Source organism: Trematomus bernacchii, unplaced genomic scaffold (genome assembly GCF_902827165.1).
Source record: "Trematomus bernacchii unplaced genomic scaffold, fTreBer1.1, whole genome shotgun sequence".
Taxonomy (NCBI): Eukaryota; Metazoa; Chordata; class Actinopteri; order Perciformes; family Nototheniidae; genus Trematomus; species Trematomus bernacchii.
The window spans coordinates 15,342,227-15,368,450 of record NW_022987973.1 but is presented as its reverse complement, the minus strand read 5'-3'; the positions used below and the strand labels follow the sequence as shown (position 1 = coordinate 15,368,450).

General features: G+C 40.0%; 3 protein-coding genes across 7 annotated transcripts in view; 1 reads left to right on the top strand and 2 right to left on the bottom strand.

Moving 5' to 3' along the window:
• The window catches only part of fbn1 (fibrillin 1), a 59,822-nt gene extending 50,668 nt beyond the window's left edge, over positions 1-9,154 (top strand). Inside the window, exons 57-65 of one of the 2 annotated variants that reach the window (XM_034116219.1) lie at positions 182-388; positions 2,195-2,320; positions 2,560-2,682; positions 3,620-3,736; positions 5,205-5,333; positions 5,428-5,547; positions 6,087-6,318; positions 6,967-7,150; positions 7,499-9,154. In XM_034116219.1, coding sequence (XP_033972110.1) covers positions 182-388; positions 2,195-2,320; positions 2,560-2,682; positions 3,620-3,736; positions 5,205-5,333; positions 5,428-5,547; positions 6,087-6,318; positions 6,967-7,150; positions 7,499-7,882 — 1,622 coding nt within the window. In that variant the 3' untranslated portion in view covers positions 7,883-9,154. The remainder of the gene's footprint in view (positions 1-181; positions 389-2,194; positions 2,321-2,559; positions 2,683-3,619; positions 3,737-5,204; positions 5,334-5,427; positions 5,548-6,086; positions 6,319-6,966; positions 7,151-7,498) is intronic. The other variant, XM_034116218.1, reaches the window with a different exon arrangement.
• Positions 9,155-9,424: 270 nt separating this feature from the next.
• dut (deoxyuridine triphosphatase) lies at positions 9,425-11,990 on the bottom strand. 4 transcript variants are annotated; one of them, XM_034116220.1, is made up of 7 exons: positions 11,829-11,990; positions 10,965-11,121; positions 10,581-10,672; positions 10,431-10,475; positions 10,254-10,328; positions 9,767-9,837; positions 9,425-9,543 (listed from the first exon to the last, which is right to left on the bottom strand). In XM_034116220.1, exons 1-7 carry the CDS (start codon positions 11,944-11,946, stop codon positions 9,487-9,489), a joined length of 615 nt encoding a protein of 204 aa, XP_033972111.1. In that variant the 5' UTR covers positions 11,947-11,990; the 3' UTR covers positions 9,425-9,486. The 4 variants fall into 4 exon arrangements, with proteins under 4 accessions (XP_033972111.1, XP_033972112.1, XP_033972114.1 ...); XM_034116221.1 differs by having other exon boundaries at positions 11,868-11,987; XM_034116223.1 differs by having other exon boundaries at positions 11,643-11,968.
• Positions 11,991-12,780: 790 nt separating this feature from the next.
• slc12a1 (solute carrier family 12 member 1) lies at positions 12,781-24,945 on the bottom strand. The gene is made up of 26 exons (XM_034116517.1): positions 24,551-24,945; positions 23,342-23,452; positions 22,946-23,021; positions 22,141-22,236; positions 21,666-21,805; positions 21,468-21,578; positions 21,262-21,373; positions 21,030-21,157; positions 20,720-20,804; positions 20,439-20,596; positions 20,255-20,362; positions 20,016-20,139; positions 19,227-19,328; positions 18,759-18,914; positions 18,567-18,666; positions 18,148-18,259; positions 17,655-17,795; positions 16,917-17,023; positions 16,717-16,799; positions 16,073-16,192; positions 15,149-15,277; positions 14,632-14,743; positions 14,432-14,518; positions 14,127-14,262; positions 13,925-13,992; positions 12,781-13,832 (listed from the first exon to the last, which is right to left on the bottom strand). The coding sequence occupies exons 1-26, from the start codon at positions 24,779-24,781 to the stop codon at positions 13,697-13,699; spliced, it is 3,069 nt and encodes a 1,022-aa protein (XP_033972408.1). The 5' UTR covers positions 24,782-24,945; the 3' UTR covers positions 12,781-13,696.
• Positions 24,946-26,224: the final 1,279 nt, after the last annotated feature.

Below are 26,224 nucleotides of genomic sequence, written 5' to 3'. Positions count from 1 at the left end.
CGTGAGCGCTGTGGTTATATTGCTATCTTCCTCATTACAGACAGTAGTGATAGAGCAGTGTGTTATCGTCTAGTTCTCCGAGGCCAGGTCGTGTCTGGGTGGTTTGGTCTGCTTTCCTCTGGCCCACCTCTTTATTTGTCTTCTGTCTCGCATGACTTTTTCTGCCTCTTCCACCTTCCAGATAACCGAGAAGGCTTCTGCTTCACTGAGGTTTTGACCACCCTGTGTCAGATGACTTCTAGCAACAGGAACTTGGTGACCAAGTCCGAGTGTTGCTGTGACGGAGGCAGAGGCTGGGGCACAAGCTGTGAGCTCTGCCCCCTGCCCGGGACCACTCAGTACAAGAAGATGTGTCCTCTGGGACCCGGGTACACCACCGATGGCAGAGGTATCTTACAGCTGAGGAGACTGGAGTTCAAATTAGATCACTGTGAAAAACTGAGAATCGATTAAAAACTGACTGCACATTTTCCACAGTTGATGAATGTGGATATTTCCATGACAATATTCTAGTTAAGAAAGTGTTTTATTTAAGATGATTGACCATGCTGGTAGTTTTGCATGATGTAAACCAAAACTACGAGCCACTAGAAGTTTACATGTTTAGTTATTATACAGATTCTGGTTTATATTCAGTTCTGTAACTTGCAGCAGACAGCTGTATTCATTTTGAAAACCTTTCTTTGTTTCAATGGAGTCTACAGCATTCAAGTCTAAAACTCATTTCTAGAAAAATCATTGCATTTATTAGCTATGATATCAGCAGAATAAACCTTGAAGACAATAAACAAAGAATCATAAAAAATCTACCTGTGTCAGCAGGCAGTGTTTCTAAACTCATCAATGATCATAAAGTATCTTAACGTAAAATAAAGCAGTGACATGATCAAGATGATGAATTATCTTAACAAGGTTAGAGTTATGTTCTGCGTTCTGGGTTGTAAACCACCAAGGTAAATGACTGCGCGAAAAGTACAAAATGTATTGATATGCTTTTTAAATTTGTCAGCTGAATACATTTTGCATGAAACCACTGATACGGTGGGTGTTAAGTTAAAGGTCCCATGACATGGCCATTTCTACTGATCATAATTCCATTGTTGAGGTATACTAAAATAGATTTACATTGTTCAATTTTCCAAAATCACATTGGTTTCTCATACAGCATCTCTGTATAGTATGTGTATTCACTCTCTGTCCTAAATGGCTTGTTGGAGCTCCTGCCACCCCCCCCCTCCCCCCTCCCCCCCCCCCCCCCCCCCCTATGAGCCCGCTGTGCTCTGATTGGTCAGCTAGCCCACTATGTTCTGATGAGTCCACCGCCGTTACAGCGGAACATCAGTGATTATGTGTTACAATGGCGTTTGATAGCAACCAGAAAATGACACCAGTAATGACAAACAGATGAGAATGCTGCGTGGGGTCTGGGTGCCGTGTTGGCGGGACGTTGCGGGGCTCGCTGCTCCGCCCTTTGAGGATCGAGGAGCGGACAGTGTGAGCTGTATTACTGGTGTCGTTTCCTGGTTGCTGCGTGGGGTCTGCGAGACAGCGAGACATCGCGGAACTCAGCCTGAGCAAACAAATACACTCACAGCCAGGCTGTTCACCACACAGTTCGCCACACACTCACAGCCTGAGAAAAGACAAGGCTGAGTGAGTGTGTGTGTGTGAGGAGCTCCACGGATTGGTCCATTTGGACCTGGGTATGGTCACGTCACTGTACTCAGGAAGAATAAAATGGAAAAAGAAATATCTCCAACGAGGCGTTCTGGGGCAGCATAGACAGGTCTTTTCTGTGTAAGAGTTTTACTCGCTACAGGGTGTACTTTGAGGGTTTGTGACTTTGCAGACTGTTTACATGCAGAAAAAGCTACATAACACACAAGGGGACGGGTAATAACCGGAAAAGCATGACATGGGACCTTTAAGATGCCTGTTGTTTGCTGTCTGCTGATTTAATCACTTGTAAAGCATTGTTTTTTCTTTGCCGGTAAAAATCAAAACTTTTATACTTGACACAACACTGATGCACAACTAAATGCGTTTAATAATTAGGTTGTGTTTGGCAAAGAATATTGTCTTAAAGAAACAAAGACATGGACCAAGAATACACTGTTGTTCCTACTCAGGAATATTCCTTGTAATTCAGTTGTGATGAGTTTATCTGGAGCTAACTTTCCTTGTTACCTTACAGATATTGATGAGTGTCGTGTGATGGGCAACTTGTGCAAGAACGGTCAGTGTCTCAACACTCTGGGCTCCTATAGCTGCACCTGCAAAACCGGCTACACTACTGACATCAGCAGCACACAGTGTGTGGGTAAGGCTTAATTTAACCTCCAGCACTTACACTTTATGGACTCTTTTCCTCCCATGCATACCTCCCATCCTCATTCCTGCTGTCTAGTAAAGAGCCGAAACTACGTGGGTGGACTGCCCACACACTCCTCTAAAAAATGCAGTCTGCGTCTGTCTGTCTCATCATCTCCACTTATGGAATTTCTGGCTTCAGGATCAAACTCTCACTGTCTCACTATCACCCTTTCCCTCTCTCTCTAGATGTGGATGAATGCATACAAGCACCAAAGCCTTGTAATTTCATCTGTAAGAACACAGAGGGAGCATACCTCTGTTCCTGCCCCCGTGGATACATCCTACAGGAAGATGGAAAGACCTGCAGAGGTGAGTGACACAAAGCAAAAAAGATCTAAATATTCAAAAGTAGTCCACATTACTTGAGTTCAGCAGGGTGCAGAACAGTGAATCACTGTGTGAAGACGCTCCTTCACTGACTTGCTAGTGTCAATGTGTTTGTTAGTGAATCTGTACTCTGCATCAAAGCCTGTGACACCGTGCATCTGGCAGTGTCTCTGTTTATCAGGCTTGTTTGTGAGTCTAAACAAGTGCATGCTCGTGGTGTTTTTCAGGTCCTCTTTCAACTTTATTTACCATAGCTGTAGTTTCCCCCCCTTCAGTCCCCCTCTGTGTTTCCGGTGTCTGGTTCATTTGCAGTTCATTTGTAGGTCACTGACTGTAGAAGGACTGGAATTTGTACTCACAGCAAATAGCAGCATACAGTATCTTACACAGCTCCAACCACTGTATGTTGATGCAGAAGAGGAAGTAAAAGGACTTTACTAGAAGTACAAGTCCTGCATTTAAAATCTTACCTAATAGTACAAAAGTGTTGTCATCTAAATATACCAAAAGTGACAGTACCTATTATGCAGAAAGGCCCTTTTCAGGACACATTATATTATTTGATTTTAATTATTGATGCATTTGATTTGTTCACTGCTATAATTTGCAGCTGGTAAATGTGGATCTCATTACAATTTCTGCTAGGTAGTTTAACACTAACCCTTACATTTTATTACACCATCATTATTAATTGATTTATATTTTGTATTATTAATCCACAAATTAAAAAGTAACATTAGTTATAAAACGAATGTAGTATTGTAAAAAGTAAGATATTTGTCATTTGTATGAAAGTACCTGAACATTTTACTTATGTACAGTATTTAAGTAAATTCCACCACAACTAAAATGTATTATGTAAAATGACTTTATTTTAATGTATGGCAGATTTGATATTGTACAACTCTCTTTTTTACAGATCTGGATGAGTGTTCGACAAAGCAGCATAACTGTCAGTTCTTGTGTGTTAACACTATCGGAGGGTTTACCTGCAAATGTCCTCCTGGCTTCACCCAGCATCATACAGCCTGCATAGGTAAATAAACATATGCATATTACAGATGCACTGCACATCCCAAAAATGTTGTAATAGTCGTTATGCAAATGTCTGTGTATTCCCAGAAGCATCATGTCAAATACACACAGTATGTTCCCTCACAGTAATTTCTAAAAGTATCTTCTTGCCAAGCTCATAAAGGAGCCCTGAACCAGCCTTTTGTCCAACCTTTGCTAACTCCCGTTAATGGACTCCGGCTGATATCACACTGATCTTATTAGGCTGCACCAGTTTGGAGTCATGGCAGCTTAGCAATGCTTTGTTATGGAACGTTGCAGCAGATCGCCATGACTACCACAAGCTTTTTTTTTCCAGACCATAAAGCAGCTCCCATGACCTCACATGAAATCAGGGACAGGGAAACCTCAGTTTTGACTAAAGGAGCAACAGCAGACTAATGACATACAGCAGACGTGTTATTAATTTCAGAGTAAGGAGGTTGGAGAAACATGGGTGTGACATTAGGAAAACTTCAGTAAATACTGCTGATGGGCTTTAGTGTAGGAAACCAAACCCAAACTCCTCCCGGACAGGTGCTCAAGGGCCAAGACTTATTATAAAGACCTTTTATTCTTTCTAATACACCTTTTCCTTATCACTGCCACTATAAAGAAGTGTAAATCCTTCTTTAATATAATGTTATTTAAGGTAGCTGTATTCATTAAAACTGACTGACAATAATGCCTTCTTAAAATCAAGGCGTAAATCCATGTGAACAATAAGTGCCACAAAATCCCTGACTGTCCATATTACCAAGAGTCTCTTTAAATAAAGCTGATGATGATGATGATGATATCTATCAAACACACCGTCCCAAAATGGCTATCTAAAAAGCTACAACAAATTCCCATCTTTCTCATTGTCGCTTGCCCTTCAGACACAGCTCAATGTTAATTGGCAGTTACCAACAGTGGTCAAGCTGTAAAACAAAATCAGTGAATCCGATCTATTTCCAAAAAAAAGTTATTTTGATACTACACTCACTATGTTCTGCATTTGAAAGAAACATTTCCAGATTGTGTTGACGGACTGATCTAATCTTGGGTCTGTGTTGCTAAATAGTTTGAATTTCCTAATTAGGTTCAGATTTTCCGTCACTTCAGCCAAACATGTTTGTGATTAAATGACTCTTTCCCGGGAAAAACTTGTAAATGGACATTATGCTAGATTATTTTGTCAAACAATTATTCCCAAAGTAAACAATTCACAATTTCACTCAAATGTTTGTTATTACTTCCTTTGGTCTGAAATGGAATCAGTAGGTGAGAGATTGTATTCCTAAACCCTTGCAGACTATGAGATCATTTGTATGAACAGTCCATAATGGGCCGGCCCTTAAAAAGAATGGAACCAATGTCGACTCAAATTTGACTATCCACTTTCAAATCAGCATATAATAAGCTATAATAAGATGTTTTACCCCTGTGTGAACCTTCCTTCTGTGTAGACAACAATGAATGTGCATCCGACCCCAACATGTGTGGCTCCAACGGGGCCTGCCAGAACACTCCAGGGAGCTTCAACTGTGATTGCCAGCGGGGATTCTCGTTAGATCCCAATGGACAAAGCTGTGAAGGTCTGACAACAGTTTTTAACAACTTGAGTATCCGCTGTTTCATTACAAAAAGTAGGCTCTTACTGTAGTTTTGTTGTGTGTCTGTCCCTCACAGATATGGATGAGTGTGATGGAAACCACAGGTGTCAGCATGGCTGTCAGAACCTGGTGGGTGGATACAGGTGCAGCTGTCCTCAAGGCTACCTGCAGCACTACCAGTGGAACCAGTGTGTAGGTGCGTAATACTGCCGTTATTTTTTATTTGCAAATATACAAATTATTTCCTTTTGGGACATCCTGATGCCTTGTTGCCAAAATACGTACCATGCAGCCTTGATGTTCTGGACTGGAGCCCAGCCTCGAGCCTTTTTAAAACAAGTCATCCATTCTTCATGTCTTTCCTGTCACTCTTAAGATATAAATATGTCAAAAATGTTTTTCCTTTCCTCTGGAAGTTCAACCCTTCCCTTGCTGGGGTAAGGTCATGAGAAAGGAAATGTTTTTAAAAATAAATGCTCAAAAGATAAGTTATTATATATACACACACTTAAAATACAACCTATGACGAACATATTTAGAAATAATTCAGGCTTAGATAAAGTAATTGTATGGTACAGTGTGTGTGTATGCCCCTAAATGAAGAGCTTTTGTTAGTTAAAGCTTTATTTTTAGTTTGAATCCCTCCACATATTTACACATTCATGGCCAGCTTTCCCAGCATTGTGTGTCCTTTAACTGGAATGACCTCTTGTTTGTTTACTTCCTGTGACCCAGATGAGAACGAGTGTCAGACCAGCCAGATCTGCGGCGGAGCGTCATGCCACAACACCCTGGGGAGCTTCCGCTGCCTCTGCCCCACCGGCTTTAACTACGAGCAGACAGGCGCGGGCTGCTCAGACGTCAACGAGTGCTCCACCAGCCAAAACCCCTGCAAGTTCGGCTGCTCCAACACGGACGGGGGCTACCTCTGTGGATGTCCCACTGGGTACTTCCGTGCAGGACAAGGGTACGTTAATGCATGGCTGTGAGCAGAGATGGGAAGTAGTGGAGTACAAATACTTTATTACTGTACTTAAGTACATTTTTCTGGTACCAGTACTTTACTCCACTACTTATTTTTCTGACTTTTTACTTTTACTTCTTACATTTTTAACACAAATACCTGTACTTTCTACTTCTTACATTTTCAAAACAGGCTCGTTACTTTAGTTTTGATCTGTGTTTGGTGGAGTGATCATTATTATTTAGAGTCATTGCGTGCCTATTGATTTTAACACGATCCATGTATCCATCATTTCCTGTGAAATTTTCCAATGAAAACTTTGTCATTTTGCCATTGTTCAGCATCGAAACATTCATTATTAGCTCACAATGACATTATTGTTCTATTAATATAAAGGGAGGTCAGTTACTCTTTAAAATAGTTGGTAGTTATGGGCACTTTTTACTTAAGTACATTTCGAAGCCCATACTTCTTTACTTTCACTTGAGTAAAGAAGTTTAGTCAGTACTTCTACTTTTACCAGAGTATTTTTAAACATGAGTATCTGTACTTCTACTTGAGTAAAGGATGTGTGTACTTTTGCCATCTCTGGCTGTGAGAAATCTCTCTGTAGATGGTTCTAAGTTACTGACAGCTTTGTCTTGTTTTCAGGCACTGTGTCACAGGTCTGGGCTTCACTAGTGACGGCTCCAGTGCTGAACCGGAAGGTGAGGCAGATGATAACTCTCTGTCCCACGAGGCCTGCTATGAATGTAAGATCAACGGATATCCCAAGAAGGGACGCAAACGCCGCAGCACCAACTCGACACAGGAGGATCCTCAGGACAACTCGCAGGTGACCTGTCTGCCTGAATGCAATATGCACCACTGTAGCTACCAATAAGGACACAGAAATACATCAACAATTCAAACTTAAAGAGTTGTTTAAAAAACGTATTCCAGACTATTTTCCAAATTTCAGGCCAACAAAATAATAAGCGTAGTAAAGGCTTCAGTATTTATCACTGGAAAAGTGTTCAAAACCTTCTCTATCGTTTCTGGTCCATCTTTTAACATGTTAGGGATTGAATCTGAAAAATAAGGATCTCACTATTGCTCTTTTGAATAAGAAAACAGAAAACATACTGTTTAGGACACGTGTTATTATCCACTTCATTCACTTGGACCACGTTTCTCTCTGCAGCTGACTGAGGAGATGGTGAGCCTGGCCAGTGTGGACATCGAGGACACGCTGCACATCCACCTGAACATCAGCGACCTGAGCAACCGCGACCACATCCTGGAGTTCACCCCGGCCTTATCCGCGCTCAGTGACCATGTGCGCTACAGCATTGACTACGGAAATGAAGAAGGCTACTTCAAGATAAATCAGAGAGAGGGCGTTAGCTACCTGCATCTGAGCAAGAAAAAGGCCCTGCTCTCAGGGGCATACTCCCTTCAGATCAGCAGCGTGCCCACGTACAGGAAGAAGGAGCTGGCTGAGCTGGAGGATCAACACGATAAAGACTACCTCACAGGACAGCTGGGAGACATACTGAAGATGAGGGTGCAGATCGTCCTTCATTAACCATCACAAGACTGAGACAGGCAGATGTTGCTGGCAGCTGCTAATTCAGTGTCAGGCTCACACTTCCAAAAAAAGCTAAAACATCTCTGACTCTGGATCAGCAGTCAGGGGCAACTTCTACTTGCTCCCACAGGGAGATCGGCTCGCCACCAAAGAGACAAGAAGGAGGGTTGGCAAAAGATGCCAAAGATGATTCTACATATCATAGATACAAAGATGCAAAAGATTGCCAAAGATGATTCTACATATCATAGATACAATTTCTGTGGAAAAAGCCAGCTGATTAAGGCGATATGATAGATTTCAGTCAAATGAAGAACACATTGCCCTAACACACAACATCAGCAGTGTGTGAAGCACTAGAAAGATTGTGAATGGTTTTTCAGGTTAGGGTTTAACGTTGTAAGATGATATGTGGAATCAAGTGCCACTTTGAAAGGGCATGAGGACTGCAGAAAGAACTTTATAGAACTAAGCTTAGGTGAGAGGAAAGAGTGAGTCCCAATAGTCTGCGATGAATTCATTTCCTCCCCTCAGGTAAATAACCGACCAAACCTGCATACATGAAAGTAAACACATTTCTTCTTTCCATAGTTATTAATTTCATGGAGTGAAGATGAAAGAATGTTATGGGAATGTTTAGGAGAGGAAAGGAATCAACCATGAACTATTGAGATGTAGCCATGTCTGAGCTTGAATGACTCCTACTGCATATTTAAACTATGCTTTTCCATCTTCCCTACTGACTAGAATAATTCATATTTACTGGTGCTAGCAACCCAACTACATAGACATCTGAATGCACTGTATTACTATACAAAACTCAGTAGTCAACAATTATACAATTCTATTGGTCATTCTGAAAATGTCATGTCTTTGCAACAGTAACAGCTAGCTTCATAGCCTGTCTGCTCTCTATACTACATGTAAATTGTGTTTATACTGTAATAATCGATGCCACTTTTAATCTATGAAGCATTTGTAAACTAGAGGAAGCCCCTGGAATAGAGGGGTTTGTAATGGTGCTTATAATGACCAACTACTTCCTTTGTAAACTGTGTATACATACACACCTGCACACACACATTGATAATGCCAAACCTGGGCCTTCATGATTATGCACTGAGGTCTTAGTGGCCACACATTCTCTCACAAATACAATCAGTGCTGCATTGCCACGGACCAGCCTGACACCAGTCTGTGTTCTCTGTTCACATCAGTGAGGGTTTAGTTGTAAATTCACAATAAAAACATATTTTTGGTGTACAAGTATTCACTGCTGTGATTCCCCTTAATCCAGATTTACTTTGTAATCACATTCAGCTACAGACAGTTGCTTCATGTCAGAAATCTCTGGAACACACCTATGAATTGAGCTTTAATTTGTTGATGAGTGACACTTATAAGACCAAGATGCAATTATTGTCCTGTGCTGCCCCCATGTGGTGATTTTGAAGATTTGTTTAACTTTGAAGAGGATCAGACAATACGTTTATGAGACAGAACTCAATGTGACAGTCCCAGTAAATAAAGACTCAAGAATACAAAAACAAAACTTTATTTAATATATTCAGCATGTACATCTCCACCTTTAGTTGGAGCTTTCAATTGCGTCCAGTTGATCCAAAACCTCCAGCACCACGCTCTGTCTCATCAAGCGTCTGAAAGAACACAGGCAGAAAGTAGATTTAATGATTCAAAACTAAATCGGAGGACATCGAAAAAAACCTGCTTCAATAAATACCAACCTTCTAATAAAGCTGAACATTGTAACTTTCATGAAGCTCAGATATATTGCAGGGTATTACAACTGCATTTGTCTTAGCAAAGTGTTCTTAATCAAACTGAGTGCATGTACGCATTTATATTGTTCTTGCAGTTTACCTCTTGTTCCTCCAGATCGGGGTAGCAGATCCTCTCACAGACCAGCTGAGCAACTCTGTCACCCTTTTTTACTGCGAAGATGAATAGCAAGAGATGAGACAATGGTTTTTACATTGCATATCTTAAATTACATGACATCAATGCAGGCTGTAATAAAAATCCAATGTACAATTTATTTTCAAATCACTTTTAGCCAGTTGAAATGTTACACAAACTGTAAAATTGCAACAACAACAAAAAAATAGGCCGCTTTGGTATGTAAATCAGAGAAGCAATTATATTTTATTAACAGTGTGCATATTAAAAAAATACTTGCCATTTCACACAAATGAATTTTAAAAGAATCAAGCAGGGAAGATTGAAAATCAACAAGTTTTGTTTACTGTTGGTATAGTGAATTCTCAAAAATACAAATTGAATGGGTTAAGGTTACGTTTTGCTGATAAAAAAAAAGTTACTCAGGTACGTCACTAATTTCACGACTCACCATCAAATGTGTCCTTGCTGAAGTTGAAGAGCACAACTCCCACATTTCCTCTATAGTCTTCATCTACAACTCCAGCTGAGGAGATCAGAGACATCAGAGAAATTAAAATGACTTGCAAGACAAAAGGTTAAAACTACACTTACTCAGTACAAGTAGACGAAACAGGTGAAGACTCACCACCAACATCAATGAAGTGTTTGGCTGCCAGTCCAGACCTCGGTGCTGAGTAAAACAAATGGTAAGATATAGTTAAGACGTGTTGTTCTGCAACTGGTTTCATATCTAAGCTTGAATATACATACATGCATCAGCATGACAAACACTCACCAACTCTCCCATAGCAGCCATGAGGAACTGCTATCTGTATGTCTGTCTTCACAATGGCCTTATCCATAGGACCAAGGGTGTAATCATAGGCACTGTTTAAATGTAGAGAAATATAGTTTGCTGTTTACATGACAATATATAAAATACTTTTTTTTACACAGGATTACATTCAGCAAGTAAATTCAACCTATGTAGATGCATGAGCTTATTGTTCTCAAACATTTTAAGTGACAGCAACAGTTGGATTTTAACAAATGTATACCAAGTCATTAAACATACATTTTAAGGAATATACGGTCACAACATTCATACTAAACCTAATTTACGCAAACGTTAAATTGTCATTAAGTCAATTCAGCATTTTATTCAAAGTGCAAAACCAACCTGTAGAGATCATATCCCGCTGCTTTGTTTGAGCCTCTGGTCGGTGTGGTAGCATGCTCAGAGAGTTTTGCAAACCTGAGGACAGATCTTTCCTCTGCAGGCTTTGTCTCGGTCCTTGCCCTCTTCGAAGGAGAAATTGTAGATGCATCTTTAACTTCTAGAGCGGGCATGATGGAAAAGTTGTACAGTTAAAACGGATAGTACACTAAATTGTTTATACGGACTTAAGACGTACTACTTACTAACCAAGAGACAAAACTACAGCCGACTACTACAAGGTATACAACCTCTCAAGCTTCTTCGGTTTCTTCGCGCTACTACTATTTAAAACGAATTTCCCGCGCTGGAAGTACCGCCAAATTAGCCCCTCCCCTAGACAACCCAGCGCCATATAGAGACAACCCAAACTCCAAACAGATACTTTATTATACCGCGCAAGTGTAATGAAAGTAACTCCAACAATAAAAGCTACACAACTGTCATGAATGCCTTTGGTGGAAAACCTATTAAATAAACATAAAGGAAAGTAAGTAAGTATTTTCTGTAACTATGCCAACCCGTTTGTCACAAAGTTCTCGCGAGAGCTGCTAATGTAAACAACCGCCTCCTCCCGTCACAATGATATGTAACTAAAGAACAGGAACATGTTAGGTCAATATCAAGCCTCACTTTACTTACGCATTGCACCAGAATATAGCAGACGTAGTGTGGGTGTTACGAGCTCAGTACAAGACAGATGAAGAACTTAACATAGTAAAACCATCCCGGTTTCATGTACTAAATGCTAGGCATGCTAGCAAAGCTAACGTCATTAAGCACTTGACATGCTAATAGATACGTTATCCATCCTAAGGTCCAGCTTGCCTTTGTTAAGAGCGACTGTTTGAATATGAAATGTCTTTCCTACGAAACGTGGAGCAGCATCAAACATCGCAGAGCATTGTAGATGAAGGTTCCTTAGCTTTAGCAACGTTCGTGTCATATTGTTTGCTAAGGTTGTCTGCAGGCTAACATCCGCTCAGCTGTTTGCTCTGCACTTCCTGCTCCTCCCCCTGTCATGCAGCTGCTCGCTCACACTGCAACAGTGCAATGTTGAAACAAAAATATATTCTGGTTATAAATATATTTATTGAAATACGAAAAAAACGTTTGTCAGTTCAACGTGTCTATGGATTGTCTCGTTGTCTTGTAATTAAATAGATTCAGTAAACAGAAGTCACTAAAAGCAATTATTGTGGCAATATTCATGTATGTTATTAGGTTATGCTTATGGAAAGATCTATCCGAGTGTGCAGCAAATACATTTGGATGACTTTTTTTCTCTATGATCTGGTATCATTACTGATCATTACATGAGAATATACAGTCAGAGCCAGATCTCAAGTGCATTGCTGCCCCTATTGGGAATATATCAGCATTGCCATACAGGATATGGAGGATTAATATGTTGTCCTTATATACATTTGTATAATGTCGTCTTACTATTTTATATAACCTTTTATATTAAATGCAGTGTCCAAATGTCTCTATTAGCCGTACCAGATGCCCCCAGATTGTTCTGTCTTGGAGAGACATCATAGGCTATTTGTAGCTGGTCTTGCATAAACTTGCAGTTTGCTAATGCTTACACTTTATACTTGTGTAACAGTGTTCTCAAAACAATCGTCATGCAGTAATGTTCAACTTTGAAATATATAATTCACTTCAGAGTTACATAAAACGAGCTATTGACACATTTATCTGGACAAGGTATATGACATTATCTCATCTAATCACCCATTAAATGACAGACACAAAAATATGATCAGCTCAAAATTGTATTAATCCTTTATTTCAGGTTATCACACAATTAGATATTTAAATAGGAAGATAGAGAAAAGGTTAAAATGTACAGAAGTCTTCCTTTAAAATCATTCACTATATTTTCCTCAGACAAAAAGTGTGCTGTGGTAGTAACATTAAACATAATGTGGAACAGGTAAACAGCTTTATGAGAACAGTGTATTTTACACCCAGTGAATATCAAGGAGTGTTAGAAAAAGAATCAAACCATTACTACTGCGTTTCAAAAGAATAGATGTTAATGATTGTTTATGAAAGGCAGGTTTTTTTGCTGAGAAACTTCTGAATCCAGACATCTACTATGTACATACATTTTTACGATGACTGCAGCAGGTTACACAGTCACTCACCATGAAAGCGACATGTGTCACTGCCTTTGTTCATTTCAATGGGGTGACTAAGTTAGGAAGCCCAAGAATGTTTTTTGTTTTTTGATCTATATTATATCTGAAGATTAAACCATAAAATCTGTACTTGTCCACTGCTGCAGTGTGTTTAAAACTTTGACTCTGCTTCTGAATTCACATTCAGGCTGACATTTTTAAATTCAAAATCAGAAATAAATTTCCCTTTATTGAGACTAGCCTTGCTCTTCACTGAAAGCATATATACAAAATCACCAGGCAGCACTGTGTAAGGCTCCTTTGTAGGAAAGCTGGCAGAAACTTCACAAAGTGCAACCCATCTTTAGTGTTTTGACTGAAAATGACTTAATAATACCTTTGCTAAATACTCCGGCTAACAACTTAAAAATGCATGTGATAGATTGTGGTTTTGGTCAAGAGGACTGAATAACATCATCTGAGGTTATGGTTAGCTTTATGAACATGGTCCATCATTAAGGTATTACTATTTGTTTTCTTTGTAGCTACCTATATCCTACTAGGTGCTCAGGAGTAGAAAGTAAGCACACTCTTGTGGTTGCCTCTGATGAGCAGAGTTGGTGGAAGGTCTTTTGTCAGGATATCCAGCCAGGCCATGTAGAGGTAGTCAGACACAGATTCCTTACGAGCAATAGGCATGCTCCTGCAGGGCGAGAGCATAGAGAGTATGTAAGACACTGTTTCTTCCAAACTTGGCACTATAAATGTTATTCAGTGACAGTTTGTTCTACTTACACAATGATCAGATTGGCTGACTTGGAGTTTTCCTGAAGCAACTCATTTAGTCGTATCTGGAGGTTGGTCTGAAATACAACAGCAGAAACTTTTTTAACAATGCTTTTCAACCTTACTTTGCTGTTAAATGCACCAACAAAACCAAACTAATACACATTTCTCTTTCTTTATATAAGTCTTAACTTGGTGTTAGTGGTTTTACCTTCTCTTCAAAGGAGCTCAGCTCTTCATCAGTGATTTTCCATGGATGCTCTTTTCGCATGGCTTCAGCCTGAGCAGTGTCCTTAGACCCCTCATGCAGACAGAAAGGCTCAATCATTTCCTCTAACTTCTTCAAGCTGGAGGAAAGCAGATAAGAACATGAGTTGACTGTGAAAAATATAATTTCTTTAAAAATTGTATAATATGTAAATAGGGTGAGGTGATTACATTTGATTATTACTGTAGCCTATTACAGACCTATTATCTGGTCTGCTGTCAGTATTATAACTGCAAAAACGCAATTACCTGTTAGGGCTGGGCTGGACATGGATGTCATCAATGACATTGATGTCAGTGCATTTAATTCTGAATTTTTGCAACAGAGACTTCATCCTGAAAGACAAAATATAATACACAGATTAATTTAACAACGATTGTTGGTAATTACTTTCAGGTAATGTTAAATATTATCTCCATTGTTATTATTTTTAAAATATTTGACTCACTCTTGTTTATCCTGCTCAGTGCGTCCCGGCTGCCCTGCGATGAAGATCCTTAATGAACAGTCCTTCCACTTCTTCCTGGTGGTGAGGATGTATGGGAGCAGCAGGGCAAGACCTAAGGGAGGGAGATGCAGTTTTCAAATTGTGAAACCAATTAATCCAGTTAAAACATATGTATTTTATGTGTCTCATTTGCCAATGTAATGTGTTTGCATTTATCAGAATCTGTTTGCTACCTCTCAAACACTTAACAAAGCAACTGCACATTTGGAGGAGAGATCAAGTTTAGGCAGGACACAAATGATTAGATTTTGGTTGTGAAACAGATCTTGAGTTGAAGACTTCTTGTTTACCTTTTCTGTCCTATTTGATTATGTTGTATTGTTCAGGATTAATTTGAATTGTATGGCATTAGTATCAAGGAAATTAGATGTGTCTCTGCACATATTGGTTTTAATCTTAATCTAATCTTTATGGCAAGAAGCATAAAGGCAGGCTGCCTAGGGGAACCAGTACCTACCTCCATCATCAAACAGCCACCATACATCAATGGTTCCTTTAGGCTGTTTCTTCCGGAACTGAGAACTGGCCTCTGACAGCCTCTCATTCATCTTGGCAACCTGCGGGGGTGGAGGGCCGCACACTGACACTGAGAGAAAAAAAATACAAGAAACGAGAAGTGGATGAGGGATAAGAACCGCAGGAGGGAATTTAATATATTGGCAAAGTGCGGAGAGCTAAGTTGGATAGGAAAACTAGCTCAAATCAACATTAATAGCTGACTCTACAACTCTCTCAGGTTTAATGTTACAATGAATGGGATCCAGATTGCATACTAACAACTGTCGCAGCCTTGTGTGTGTGTGTGTGTGTGTGTGTGTGTGTGTGTGTGTGTGTGTGCGTGTGTGTGTGTGTGTGTGTGTGTGTGTGTGTGTGTGTGTGTGTGTGTGTGTGTGTGTGTGTGTGTGTGTGTGTGTGTGTGTGTGTGTGTGTGTGTGGTGTGTGTGTGTGTGTGTGTGTGTGTGTGTGTGTGTGTGTGCCCGCGTGTGTTTGTGTGATGTAGAGACAAAGACAGATCGACGGAGAGGCACTGCTGTCTGGGTTAAAGGGCCGCTCTTAAGGGATGCTCTTCAAACTGGAACAAAAGGGACCATATTATTGGATTACACCCTCAGAGACATCTTTAGTGGGAGTGCTTGATTCAATTACATCTCGATGGGAGTGAGGGAACGTTTCCAAAAAAAGATGTGTGCCATTTGTTTCATTTGTTAAATGCAGGGTATCTCAGTGCAACGAGAAGCAGAGTGAGGTAGACACCTGCTTTCCCTACATAATAAAAGACCATACACATCTGCTAACTTTTCTTCAGATAGCTTTGATCGAAGCCTTTCTGAAATGTCAGCTAGGATTTGAACGCAGAGGCGCGACCTCTAGAGAGATATACCTCTTGTTGCGAGCACTTGCTGAGAGGATTTCCTGGACTTCCTGAACAGTCCTTTTGATTTCCCTCCGTTCTGCATCATCTCATTGTCCTGTTGTTCCTTTGCTGCCTTCAGCATGTCCTCTGAAAGACAGAATCACATTGCCTGTTTTTGATAAAGACATCATAATTGTGTTACATTATTAGGGCTTATCTTTGCTGTTGTAATCATTTCTACAGAGGCAGATAACTGGTAGTTATTCTACCATCATATCTGTTAACTACCTGACCTTCATAAATAATTAGTAATCTACAGAACAAAGTGCCCTGGCTTATCAGTGTTATTCTTTCCGTTGTGGGTTGTAAGAATAAAGGTCCAACAGCCGTGCACACTCTACTCGTTTATTTATTGTTTAATTTCTGTCAAGAAGCCACCTCCTTATTCATTTTTAATCGTTTATTTGAACCGGGACAGTGCACATTAATGAACATTTTAAACAAAATAATGCTTTTAAATGTAAATGAGCCGGATTTGAGCTTTGAGCTAGTTTCCATCCGTAGTCCCTAGTTGTTGTGTTTCACCCTAACCTATATTTGTGCAATTTGCTTAAATTGTACTTTGTATACATAATTGTCATACTAATGCAGACATTCCTGTAGATACTGACCTTCAGCTTCCACAATGTGTGACACATCAAGGCCCTCATTCATCCTCAGCAATACTGTCCCGTACTCAAAGTCAAAAGCATCGCTGTCAAAACATAAAAAAGACAATCAGGACACCAGTGCGGCACATATCTCCTATATTCTTTTAATGTTTGGTAACGTTATTGTGTTATGTGCTTGTATTCCTTTATTTGTGACTTACTGCAGTATTCCCACATAACTCTGCACTGACTCTGCGCCTGCAATCCTCCAGTTTCTCTGGAAGCCTACCATCAATGTGTTTGGCTTCATACGGCCGAGACCAGAAGCCTGGAAGGAAAAGCACAACACTCAAAACATAAAGATAAAACCTTGAATCAGTTAAGTGAAGCAACACAGGCACAATGTTTCCCTGCGGTTGTAAAACCTGGATTTTTCATGAACTGGTGAAGGAAAGAAAACAACTCAAGACAACATGTCCTACACAAGCAGGACGTGGAGCTGTTTTACTGCCAGAAATTATGACCAGATCACTGAGCAGATCTCACTTTGTCTGCAGTGACTCGTCCAATGCGGTGTTAATCAATTACAGTTTTTAATCTGCTGTGCTGTTTGAAGTAAATCATCCTGACAATGAACCGGGGCCTTATCTCCAAAGCACAATGGCCAGAGCCATAAGACTGTTTTTCTGCTTCTTATTAACTCTTTCCTCTTCTACCTGCTACGAATGTTCTGCCAGATCCCTAACACAGTCCCAGAGTCATAACACAGCAATAGATACTCGATGTGGTGAGGATGAAATGGGTCAATAAATCTTATTTCTCCAAAGTTTGAATTCCCAGTCTCCCTCTGATCAAAACTCACAGGTTACACATTAAGCGGATGGATTTGTTATGGGTATCAGCTCTGGCTTTTTCCATTTTCAGTTGAGGAAATGTGTTGTTATCATGACCATACTGACCTGCAGCAGACTCTCAGTCCCTTCCCTGAAGCTGTCACAAGCCACAGCAGCGTAAAATGCCTTTCGCTTGGTCTTCCTAAGCCACAGCTGGTTCTTCTCCATGCCAGAGTTCAGCTCCTCGAGGGCCTCTGATCTCGGGCCCTGAAAGGATCACACCATACATACTTATGTGAGTGGAAGTGTTTGTGTGAGTGTGTTCGAGAGAGTAAGACGATGAAAAACAACTTTTTCATATTCAGTAGACACAACTGACCCTAAACTGTATTTTCAGGAAACCAGACAGTTAGCTTTTTTCCTCCTCCCTGCCTATTATTTCCTTGAATATCCATTTCATGTGAATTTTGCACTCAATGCAATTTAAATTGGCTCAGTGTGTAAATATTGATTTGAATAAAAGGTTAATATATAAATGAAGATTTGAGAAAAGATAATATGTGTGTCCTTGGTAAGATCCATTGCATTTGCCACTAATGAGATAACAATGTAATCTTACCACAAACACTTCACAGGTAAGACAGAGTCCATAGTTCTTGGAGAAGGAGTGAGCCAGGTCCAGGAGAGCCGGTCTGGCCCGCGCTGAACCTGTGAGGGCTAAGATCTGAGGCCTGAGAGAGACATGAAGATGTTACTAGGAATGTTTGGGATTCAGGGAATGTCATTTTATTTAAATACTTCAGCTATTTATATGTCACATTGATAAGGAAACAGTTCAACAAGTACAATATAATCCCACAGAACAGTTCTGCATATGATTTACCTTTATGGTGCTTAAAGTTTCAGTTTTTGTCAACAAGAACTAATCATTATAAACTTTATCAAGGTAGAATTTATTGCAGAGCTATTGCATTGAATTGTATTAGATTGTCCAAGTGTACCAAATAAAGTGCACAGTTGTGCAATGTAAACCTTTACCTGAAGTTCTTGACATGATCCTCCACACCAGAGAGAGACAGAGCGTTGCTGACGGCACTGATAAATGTCACCGCCTGCGTGGACGAACCCCAGTTCACATCTGGGGAGACAATGAAAGTCCAACAGGTTAGATCGAGCATGCAGGCATCATTAATGTATGTCCAAACATGCGAACACGCACATGCAGCTCACCTGGCTTCTTGACTAATACATAAATGTATAGTAAGATTTCAATGGCGTATGTGAGAAGAGCAGCCCACCAGTTAATAACGAACATCACAACACAGCAGAGCAATGCGCCCACCAGAGATAGCCACATGTTGTAGTATTTATATGCCGGTCTCCAACCTGGAAAAAGCATGACAAAAGAAAAAACACATTGAGTAACTTCAGGCTCATGGACAAGTGATTGAAAAGACTGTACAGTCAATTTCTCTTAAACGTGATAGGTAATGTTAATCTTACTTCGAATTTCAAACATTAAAAGTCCTATTATATCCTGTCCTATGGCTGGAACCAGGTTTTGATGGTGTTTTGATTTGCTATATTCACAATCACTTTTACTTAAATAAACTGAGGTATAGATGGATGGAAACATGTAGAATCAATTCAGCCTACTGACAGAATGTTTAATAAGTTTCTTTGTCAGTAGAGACCCACCTGGAGACTTGGCGTAGGAGGCATGGAAGCAGGAGAAATTGATGAGAGCATAAGATGCCAGGAAGAAGTTTGAGATGATAGGAGCGATGGTGTTGAGATTACCTGCAAAGACATTAAAAAGGCAAACATTCAGTCTAATTGTAATTCAGCTGAGATTATTTTACAATGCATAAGAATAGTTTGGTGGTTATGGGTAACATTGTTGCATTAATTTATCATTATAAAGTTAATGTTGATTGCACATTGCGTTAAGTTTGGTTCGCTAAAAGTGTTGGTTTCTAGATGCCTTTCTGTCTGTCTGGGTTGCGTCTACCTTTCATTAAAAAAAACCTAGACTTTTATCGAATCACTGCCCACCCTAGTCTCTCCTTTTGCTAACTGGGAAACTCATATAACACGCTTACAGTAGCTATCTGTAGGTTGCAGAACAACCGGTAACATTAACTGTGGAAACTCTGCCCGTTGACAGACAGGGCAAAGAAGACAAGATGGACAGTCATAAAAAAAGTCTTTTTAAAACCTGCCTTCTTTAAAATGCTACCAGGTGTTCAACACTGCCTTTATCATAACACTGAGATCAGGATTTTTTGTTATTTGGGATTTTTACATTTAATTCTTGCTTTGCTTTGTATAGCAACGTTAGCCATGTTGCTAGCATTAACAATCCTGCTAATGAAATATGAACAAGCAGATAGATCTTCTTGTTCATATTTGAAATGTTTTTGTTTTAACCTTTAAGGAAATAGTATAATACTTTAGTTGACAGAAATGAAAGACAATTTAACTGACCAACGAGAATGAAGGCCACAGAAATAAAGAATGTGAGCACATAGCCCCGGATTGGCTCGTTGTTCTTGCCATATCCTTTGGCGAAGAAGTGCAGGATGGTGTAGATGTTGTCTTTGCACAGTGCCTGACAAGAGACAGAAGTTGAAATCAATGCTCTAGTTGTAAATCATTGCAGAGTTCCTCTAAAACTTTGCATTGCAGTTGCAGTCATTTTTACAAAAATGTGGTGAGTAACTGACCTGGAAAACTTTAGGAGCACTGACAAGAGAAGCCAGAGCAGAGGAAAGGGTGGCTGAGAACGTTCCAGCAATGATGAGGGGGCCGAACCCAGACACGAAGGTCATCATCTGAACCAGGGAAAGTATTACAAAATGCAAGAAGAGCTCCTTGTGATGTGCAGATAGAATGTAAAAGAGTGTGTACCTGATTGTTGTTCAACAAGCCATAAGGGCATTTAGTCTCTGCACAAGAAGAGAAATCATATCCAAGCTCACAAGCAACGATTGAGGTCCCATTGCATGGTATTGAACTGGTGATGATGTCAGTTAAGTTTCCTGTGGCATCCCGAACTACACAGGCAGCTGACCAATTAGAGAGAAGAACAGATGCATTGCTTAGGTTTTTGTTCATGACCTCACATAAATACCTTATTTCCAATGGTTGTATTTTCTATTACAAAACAAAGAAAATATGACCCTACTTACAGACAGCGAGGGCTACACCCAGGTAGGTGATAGCAGTTATCAGGATGGCCAGCAGGGTACCTTTAGGAATGGCTGCCTGGGGATCCTGTAAAACAAAGACATGACTTGCATAATGGTGACTATGAAGAGATATTAATACAAAAAAAATCAAAATCAAAATAGAACAGTTTCTGATTCTAGCCAATGAGTCAGACAATACAAAACAACGTTATTTTATCCGCTGAGGCCTTCTGCTTCGAAATCACATCCATAGCACCTACTGATTTGAATGCATGGACTGTAAGTAATAACCTCTCTATAAAAAAGTTACCCGCAAGTCTCCAGAGATGTTGGCTCCAGCCAGGATCCCGGTTGCAGCAGGGAAAAAGATGGCAAACACTGAAAAAAAGCTCTCACCTTCCCTAAAGTCTGGAGTAAAATTCTCTAAGAAGATTTTCGCTGTGAGAATGGGAAGAGAGAAGGAGAAGGATCTTTAGGTAAAGAGTACTCTGTGAATAAGTCAAACCTTTTCCTATGAATGTGTATTGTTTTGTAAAACTCACAGTTATAATTGAAGATGCCTTGGGATTTCTTTACCGGGGTTGCAGAAATGAAGGTTCCTACAAATACGTTCACTATAGCCACCAGCAAGATAATGAGTAGAAGAATCTGGGCCTATGTGGACAGAAGATTAAAACAGATTAGTTATGGTTGGACGTTTTACTGAAACAAACTCAGAGATTATCCAACAACCAGAATTATCTTCCACCTTGGCCTCCCACTCCATTCCAGCAATTGATATGGCCAGTAGCAACACCACCGTAATACATCCAATGATCCTGATGTCATTTATCTCATCCACCATGATGGCAGCATGTTCCTAAGTGGGGAGAAGGAGCAAGGATAAGTGTACAGTCAAATATGTGTGAGAGACATCTCTACAAGACATTCACTGAACATCACCCACCTTGAGCAACTCGACCACGGTCTCAGAAAATCCCACCACATACATGGATACAGCAACTGCATTGGCGAAGGCGAAAATTAATCCAATCGACCCGCCAAACTCTGGTCCCAAACTGCGAGATATCAAGTAGTAGGCCCCTCCTAATATGACAAAATGAAGCACGCACATTATAGATAACACTGGTGGATGATTAATCGCCTCATCACTTCTTTATTGATTTAATGTCAGAGCAAGTTTAAAACAGAGAAAGGGCTTTAAGAGGTGACATTCAGGTACGTTTTGAGCCATGTGTCTTTATCTATAAACGGTCCTCCCTTCTCTCGGTCAAAGACTTTATGTCAGGATGAGTGTGTGTGTTATCTTGGGCTATATACATTTATAAACAATCTTTTAACAGCCCTTCACAGTGGCTCTGTTGTATAAGTAATCAATCATTTAGGAATCAAGTATTTAGGAAAATGTTGCATTATCTTACCTCCTCTGACCACACCATTAGTGCAAATGGCAGACATGGAAAGGCCAGTGATGGTGGTGACCACACAGCTGAGAAGAATGACCATAATTCCCAGACCTGAAATGCACACAGATAAAAGCTCAACATCATTGTAATAACTACTTACTAAAGCACTATATTAAATACGTAGGCATAACACATTTTCATTGCAAAATGAAACCTTTCTCCCCACAGTCACCTCTAAAGACAGAGAAAGTCAAAGTCCCAGAGGAGCCTGGAGGCTATACGTTACACTGCATGAATAAAAGCTGCTGTTCGATCGATACTTTCTTCAGCTATGAACAAAATCATAAAGCCATTCAATATACACACACACACACACACACACACACACACACACACACACACACACACACACACACACACACACACACACACACACACACACACACACACACACACACACACACACACACACACACATACACATATTTGTCTGGCCCTTTAAGTAGAGTTTCAGGGAGTTTAGATCATTATGGACCTAACATTTTTTTGTTTACTTCAAACTGTCCTTATTCAATCATGTCTTGCCAATGACTGGAGGACTATTTATTATCCTTAATATTTGTCTAAACTTAGAATTAGGTTACATCTGAGTATCTGTCAGGAATGATATATCTGTATGTCTATGGGTTGCATTTGCGAGAAAGGCAATTCAAAACATCAAATGATTACGTTTTTTTGTAATATATATCTTGGGCACGAGATATATAACTGTATAAGTAACTTGTCTTTTCTGACAAACACATATCCTTATCTCACTCACCCCAGCCTGCCTGACCAAAGATCCAGGACAGACGGATGAACAACATGACACCCCAGATGTTCAGCATGCATCTTATCTGTAAAACAGAAGGACAAATGGAAACAAGTTCATGTTAATTAGTTGCATACTTCAACATAGAAGCATCTTTACAAGAACTTAGCTAAGTACAAGAACTAAGCAGCACAAAAACTGTTTGGGGTTATCTTCGTGCCAGTAGCACAAATCATCAACCAGCAACTGGAGTAAATGCAAACATCTCCCAGACTCAGTTTCCAGAGCCCCCCTCGACCCTGCTGTGTTATAGACACACATAGCCTCCTCTTGCCAGGTCACAGTTATGTAAAGAGCTTGCTTCCATAAAGCGCGGGGAGTCCATCGTGACCCTACATAACTCACCAGGACGCCCCTTATCCAGCCAAACTTTACTGGTCCTTTGTCAGTGGGAACGGCAGACTCCAGATCCTCTTCATCGTCCTCCACAGTGTCCGGCACAGAGATCGCTCCATTCTGTTGGGAAAATGTAAGGGAAAGGAAACATGTAAACTTGTGTCTAAATAGACCTAACTGGGATGGGTTTATGATAATTGTGCTTTTAGCATTATTGCTGTTAATGTACATTTTTCAATGTATGAGAAAGTTCGAAAGAGGGTATCATTTTAAGAGATGGACGGTGTGTTTTCCTTTTCGGAGAGGAACCATGCTGGTTTGTAGAGAATGAAGATTGATAAAGCATTTGCAGAAACTTTATGAAGATTAGTTAGTGAGACCTCTGATATGTGTTTCATTTACTGAAAGACAGAGATTATGGCAACAAGTTGACAACATTTTAGTTGCAGTAGTTATTGAGTAAAATCTGAGACTAGACTACTTGGAACATGTAACTTCATTTGTATATAGTTTAAGAATTAAACACATCATATTTTTAGTAACACAACTATGAATCACCTTTGTTTATTCTCCTCAGACGAATAAAACATGTTGTCAAGATAATGATGATGGGTGATGTATGGCATTTTTGCCTTGCACAGTTTTAAACTGGAATGACACATAGTTTCATTATGTGCAGAGAAAGTATGCTCAATCATCTGTCTGTTCTTTTACCGTTTAGAAATGCTAATGTAGTTCAACTTTTAAATCCCAAATGACCTATAACCCCAACTCTTTTGCAACACAAGGCAGTATAATGGCCTAATAAAAAAGCACTAAAAGCTCTTTAAGTGTGTCAGTTGCTGTTGATCTCCAGAATGTAACTTTCGGTGTCCTTTGTAGTTGTACAAGTCTTTCGGTCTTAATTTAATGATTGAACAGTCAACACTGAAAGTCATGACGTTTAAATGAACAATCAACTGTAAAAGATCGGATTTCCTCTGGAGTTTTTGACCTGAGTGAATGGACTGTGTAGGTGAGACGCAGAACAAAGGCTGCAGTAAAATAGTCAGTGAATTGAAATTAGGACTCAGGGAGAAAAACTGCTGTAAAAGACTTTCTGCAGAAGGTCAGGCTGAGTGCAAACCATGTATTTCAGGAAAAAATAACAAAATAACATATATGAAGAGGACCTGAGTCATTCACATTTACCAACTTCACAGAAATACAAGCACTCACCTTCTGAAAGACATCGTGGAGCTCCTGCAGAGATGGTCTCACAGCCCGGTTGCCGCTCATACTGCCTGCATTGCGGTAGAAGTCAATGTTGGGCAGCCGGTCCAAAGTGTCGTGACCAAAGGCACTGACCACCGAGGGCCGCACCGTCCGGTGCTCCTCATACACCGGAGGTTCATCCAGATTAGAATCATAAGCGGAGTTAACGTGCTCTCCCCTGTTGAGATTCTCCATCAGGAATACTGAAGGAGGTTCTCAGATTTAAAACAGAAGTGTGGGTCTTAAAGTCTTCAGTCATCCAACAGTGTTTCAAAAAGCAGAGCACTGCATCAACTGGTGTGGTTGACCTTGTGAAATGAAATATATGCTGGTAGGGTTATAGAAATATCTTCTGCTGCTCCCAAGTTGTGGTACATAAACTGGGTTTGTCTCAGATGGCCTACCTTTATACCCTGCATCCCAGGGTCAAACACTGGCTGCCAGCTATTGGCTGACTCTCTGGATCAACCCTCAGAAAACTCAACAAGGGGTGTCAAAAATGTCCTTGCTCCATCCCAGGGGACACAAAGGCATTGCTTAACGATTAACCAAGTCATAAACACCAAACGAGAGATAAAGGCGCTCATTGCCTGAGTTCTGGAGAATTGATTACTAATATTATTGTCGGTGTGCAGGCACATGTAGTCCAGTTGTTGCAATATATATGGGGCTATGGATAGTATTTCCTCAGACCCGTTGGCCCTTTAGATGAATCATCAGGACATATCCACATGGAATATCCACTAGAGGAATATAAAACTATGTAGGAAAAGTTTCAAGGTTACAGATTCTTCAAAGGGTGCATTACTGGGGAAGAAAAAGTTAAAGCTAATATGGGATGATAGGGAATTTTATATTAATAACATATATGCCAGTTTGTTTTGGACAAAGCTAAAACTAATTTGATCTGTTTCTGTGATAAATTCTATGAAGATTATTATGTTTTCCATAAAACCCAATATAGTTCAATAGCAATACAAGAAACAACAACCTCCAAAATGTGCATTAAGGTAAATCAACCCCCCCTCTAAACTTACTCAATAACAACATTACAACTTTCATGGAGGGAGGATTGGTTAAAGGGATTGTTGTGTTAGAGTGAATCAGTTCTTCTGAGCTGCACCCAATAAATTGGCTGAGCACATAAGCAATAGGATATTATCAATAGATGTGTGTGATAACAAGAGGGAAATTAATCTTAGATATTGTGCCCATAACAGTTATGTAACTGATTGAATAAACATTTCCTCTAATCATTCTCTTTGCCACAACGTGTTCACAGGTAAAGTTGTTGGGTCGGCTAACACAGAAGAAATGGCTGTATTCATGAGGAAAATGGGAGTTAATATTAGACCATGAATTACAGGAATATGCCGGAGGCACTTTTTTATTGCCACATGACTTCTAAAGTGCCTTTAAATGTTCTCTTAACAGGTAAACTTCCTTATTACTGATACACCACAGTGATTTATGCACACATTGAAAGGCAGAGTTATGACTTGAAATCTGACCTTGGATGTATTGCAGGCTGAGAAAAATACTCCAGCACTTGCTTTTATGTGCAAATTGAAAGGAGGCAATCAATTTCACAATGCTTATCAGATTCAGAACACAGTAGTTCAACGTTGTTGCGATTTT

Coding starts and splice junctions, on each gene's coding strand:
- dut (XM_034116220.1), bottom strand. CDS start 11,946: ATGACACGAACGTTGCTAAAGCTAAGGAACCTTCATCTACAATGCTCT. Junction 11,122..11,828: donor AACAGTCGCTCTTAACAAAG/GCAAGCTGGACC, acceptor TGCCCGCTCTAG/AAGTTAAAGATGCATCTACA. Junction 10,673..10,964: donor GCGGGATATGATCTCTACAG/GTTGGTTTTGCA, acceptor ACATTTAAACAG/TGCCTATGATTACACCCTTG.
- slc12a1 (XM_034116517.1), bottom strand. CDS start 24,781: ATGGAGAATCTCAACAGGGGAGAGCACGTTAACTCCGCTTATGATTCT. Junction 20,363..20,438: donor GCTTGTTGAACAACAATCAG/GTACACACTCTT, acceptor TCCCTGGTTCAG/ATGATGACCTTCGTGTCTGG. Junction 17,796..18,147: donor TTACCTGTGAAGTGTTTGTG/GTAAGATTACAT, acceptor TGATCCTTTCAG/GGCCCGAGATCAGAGGCCCT.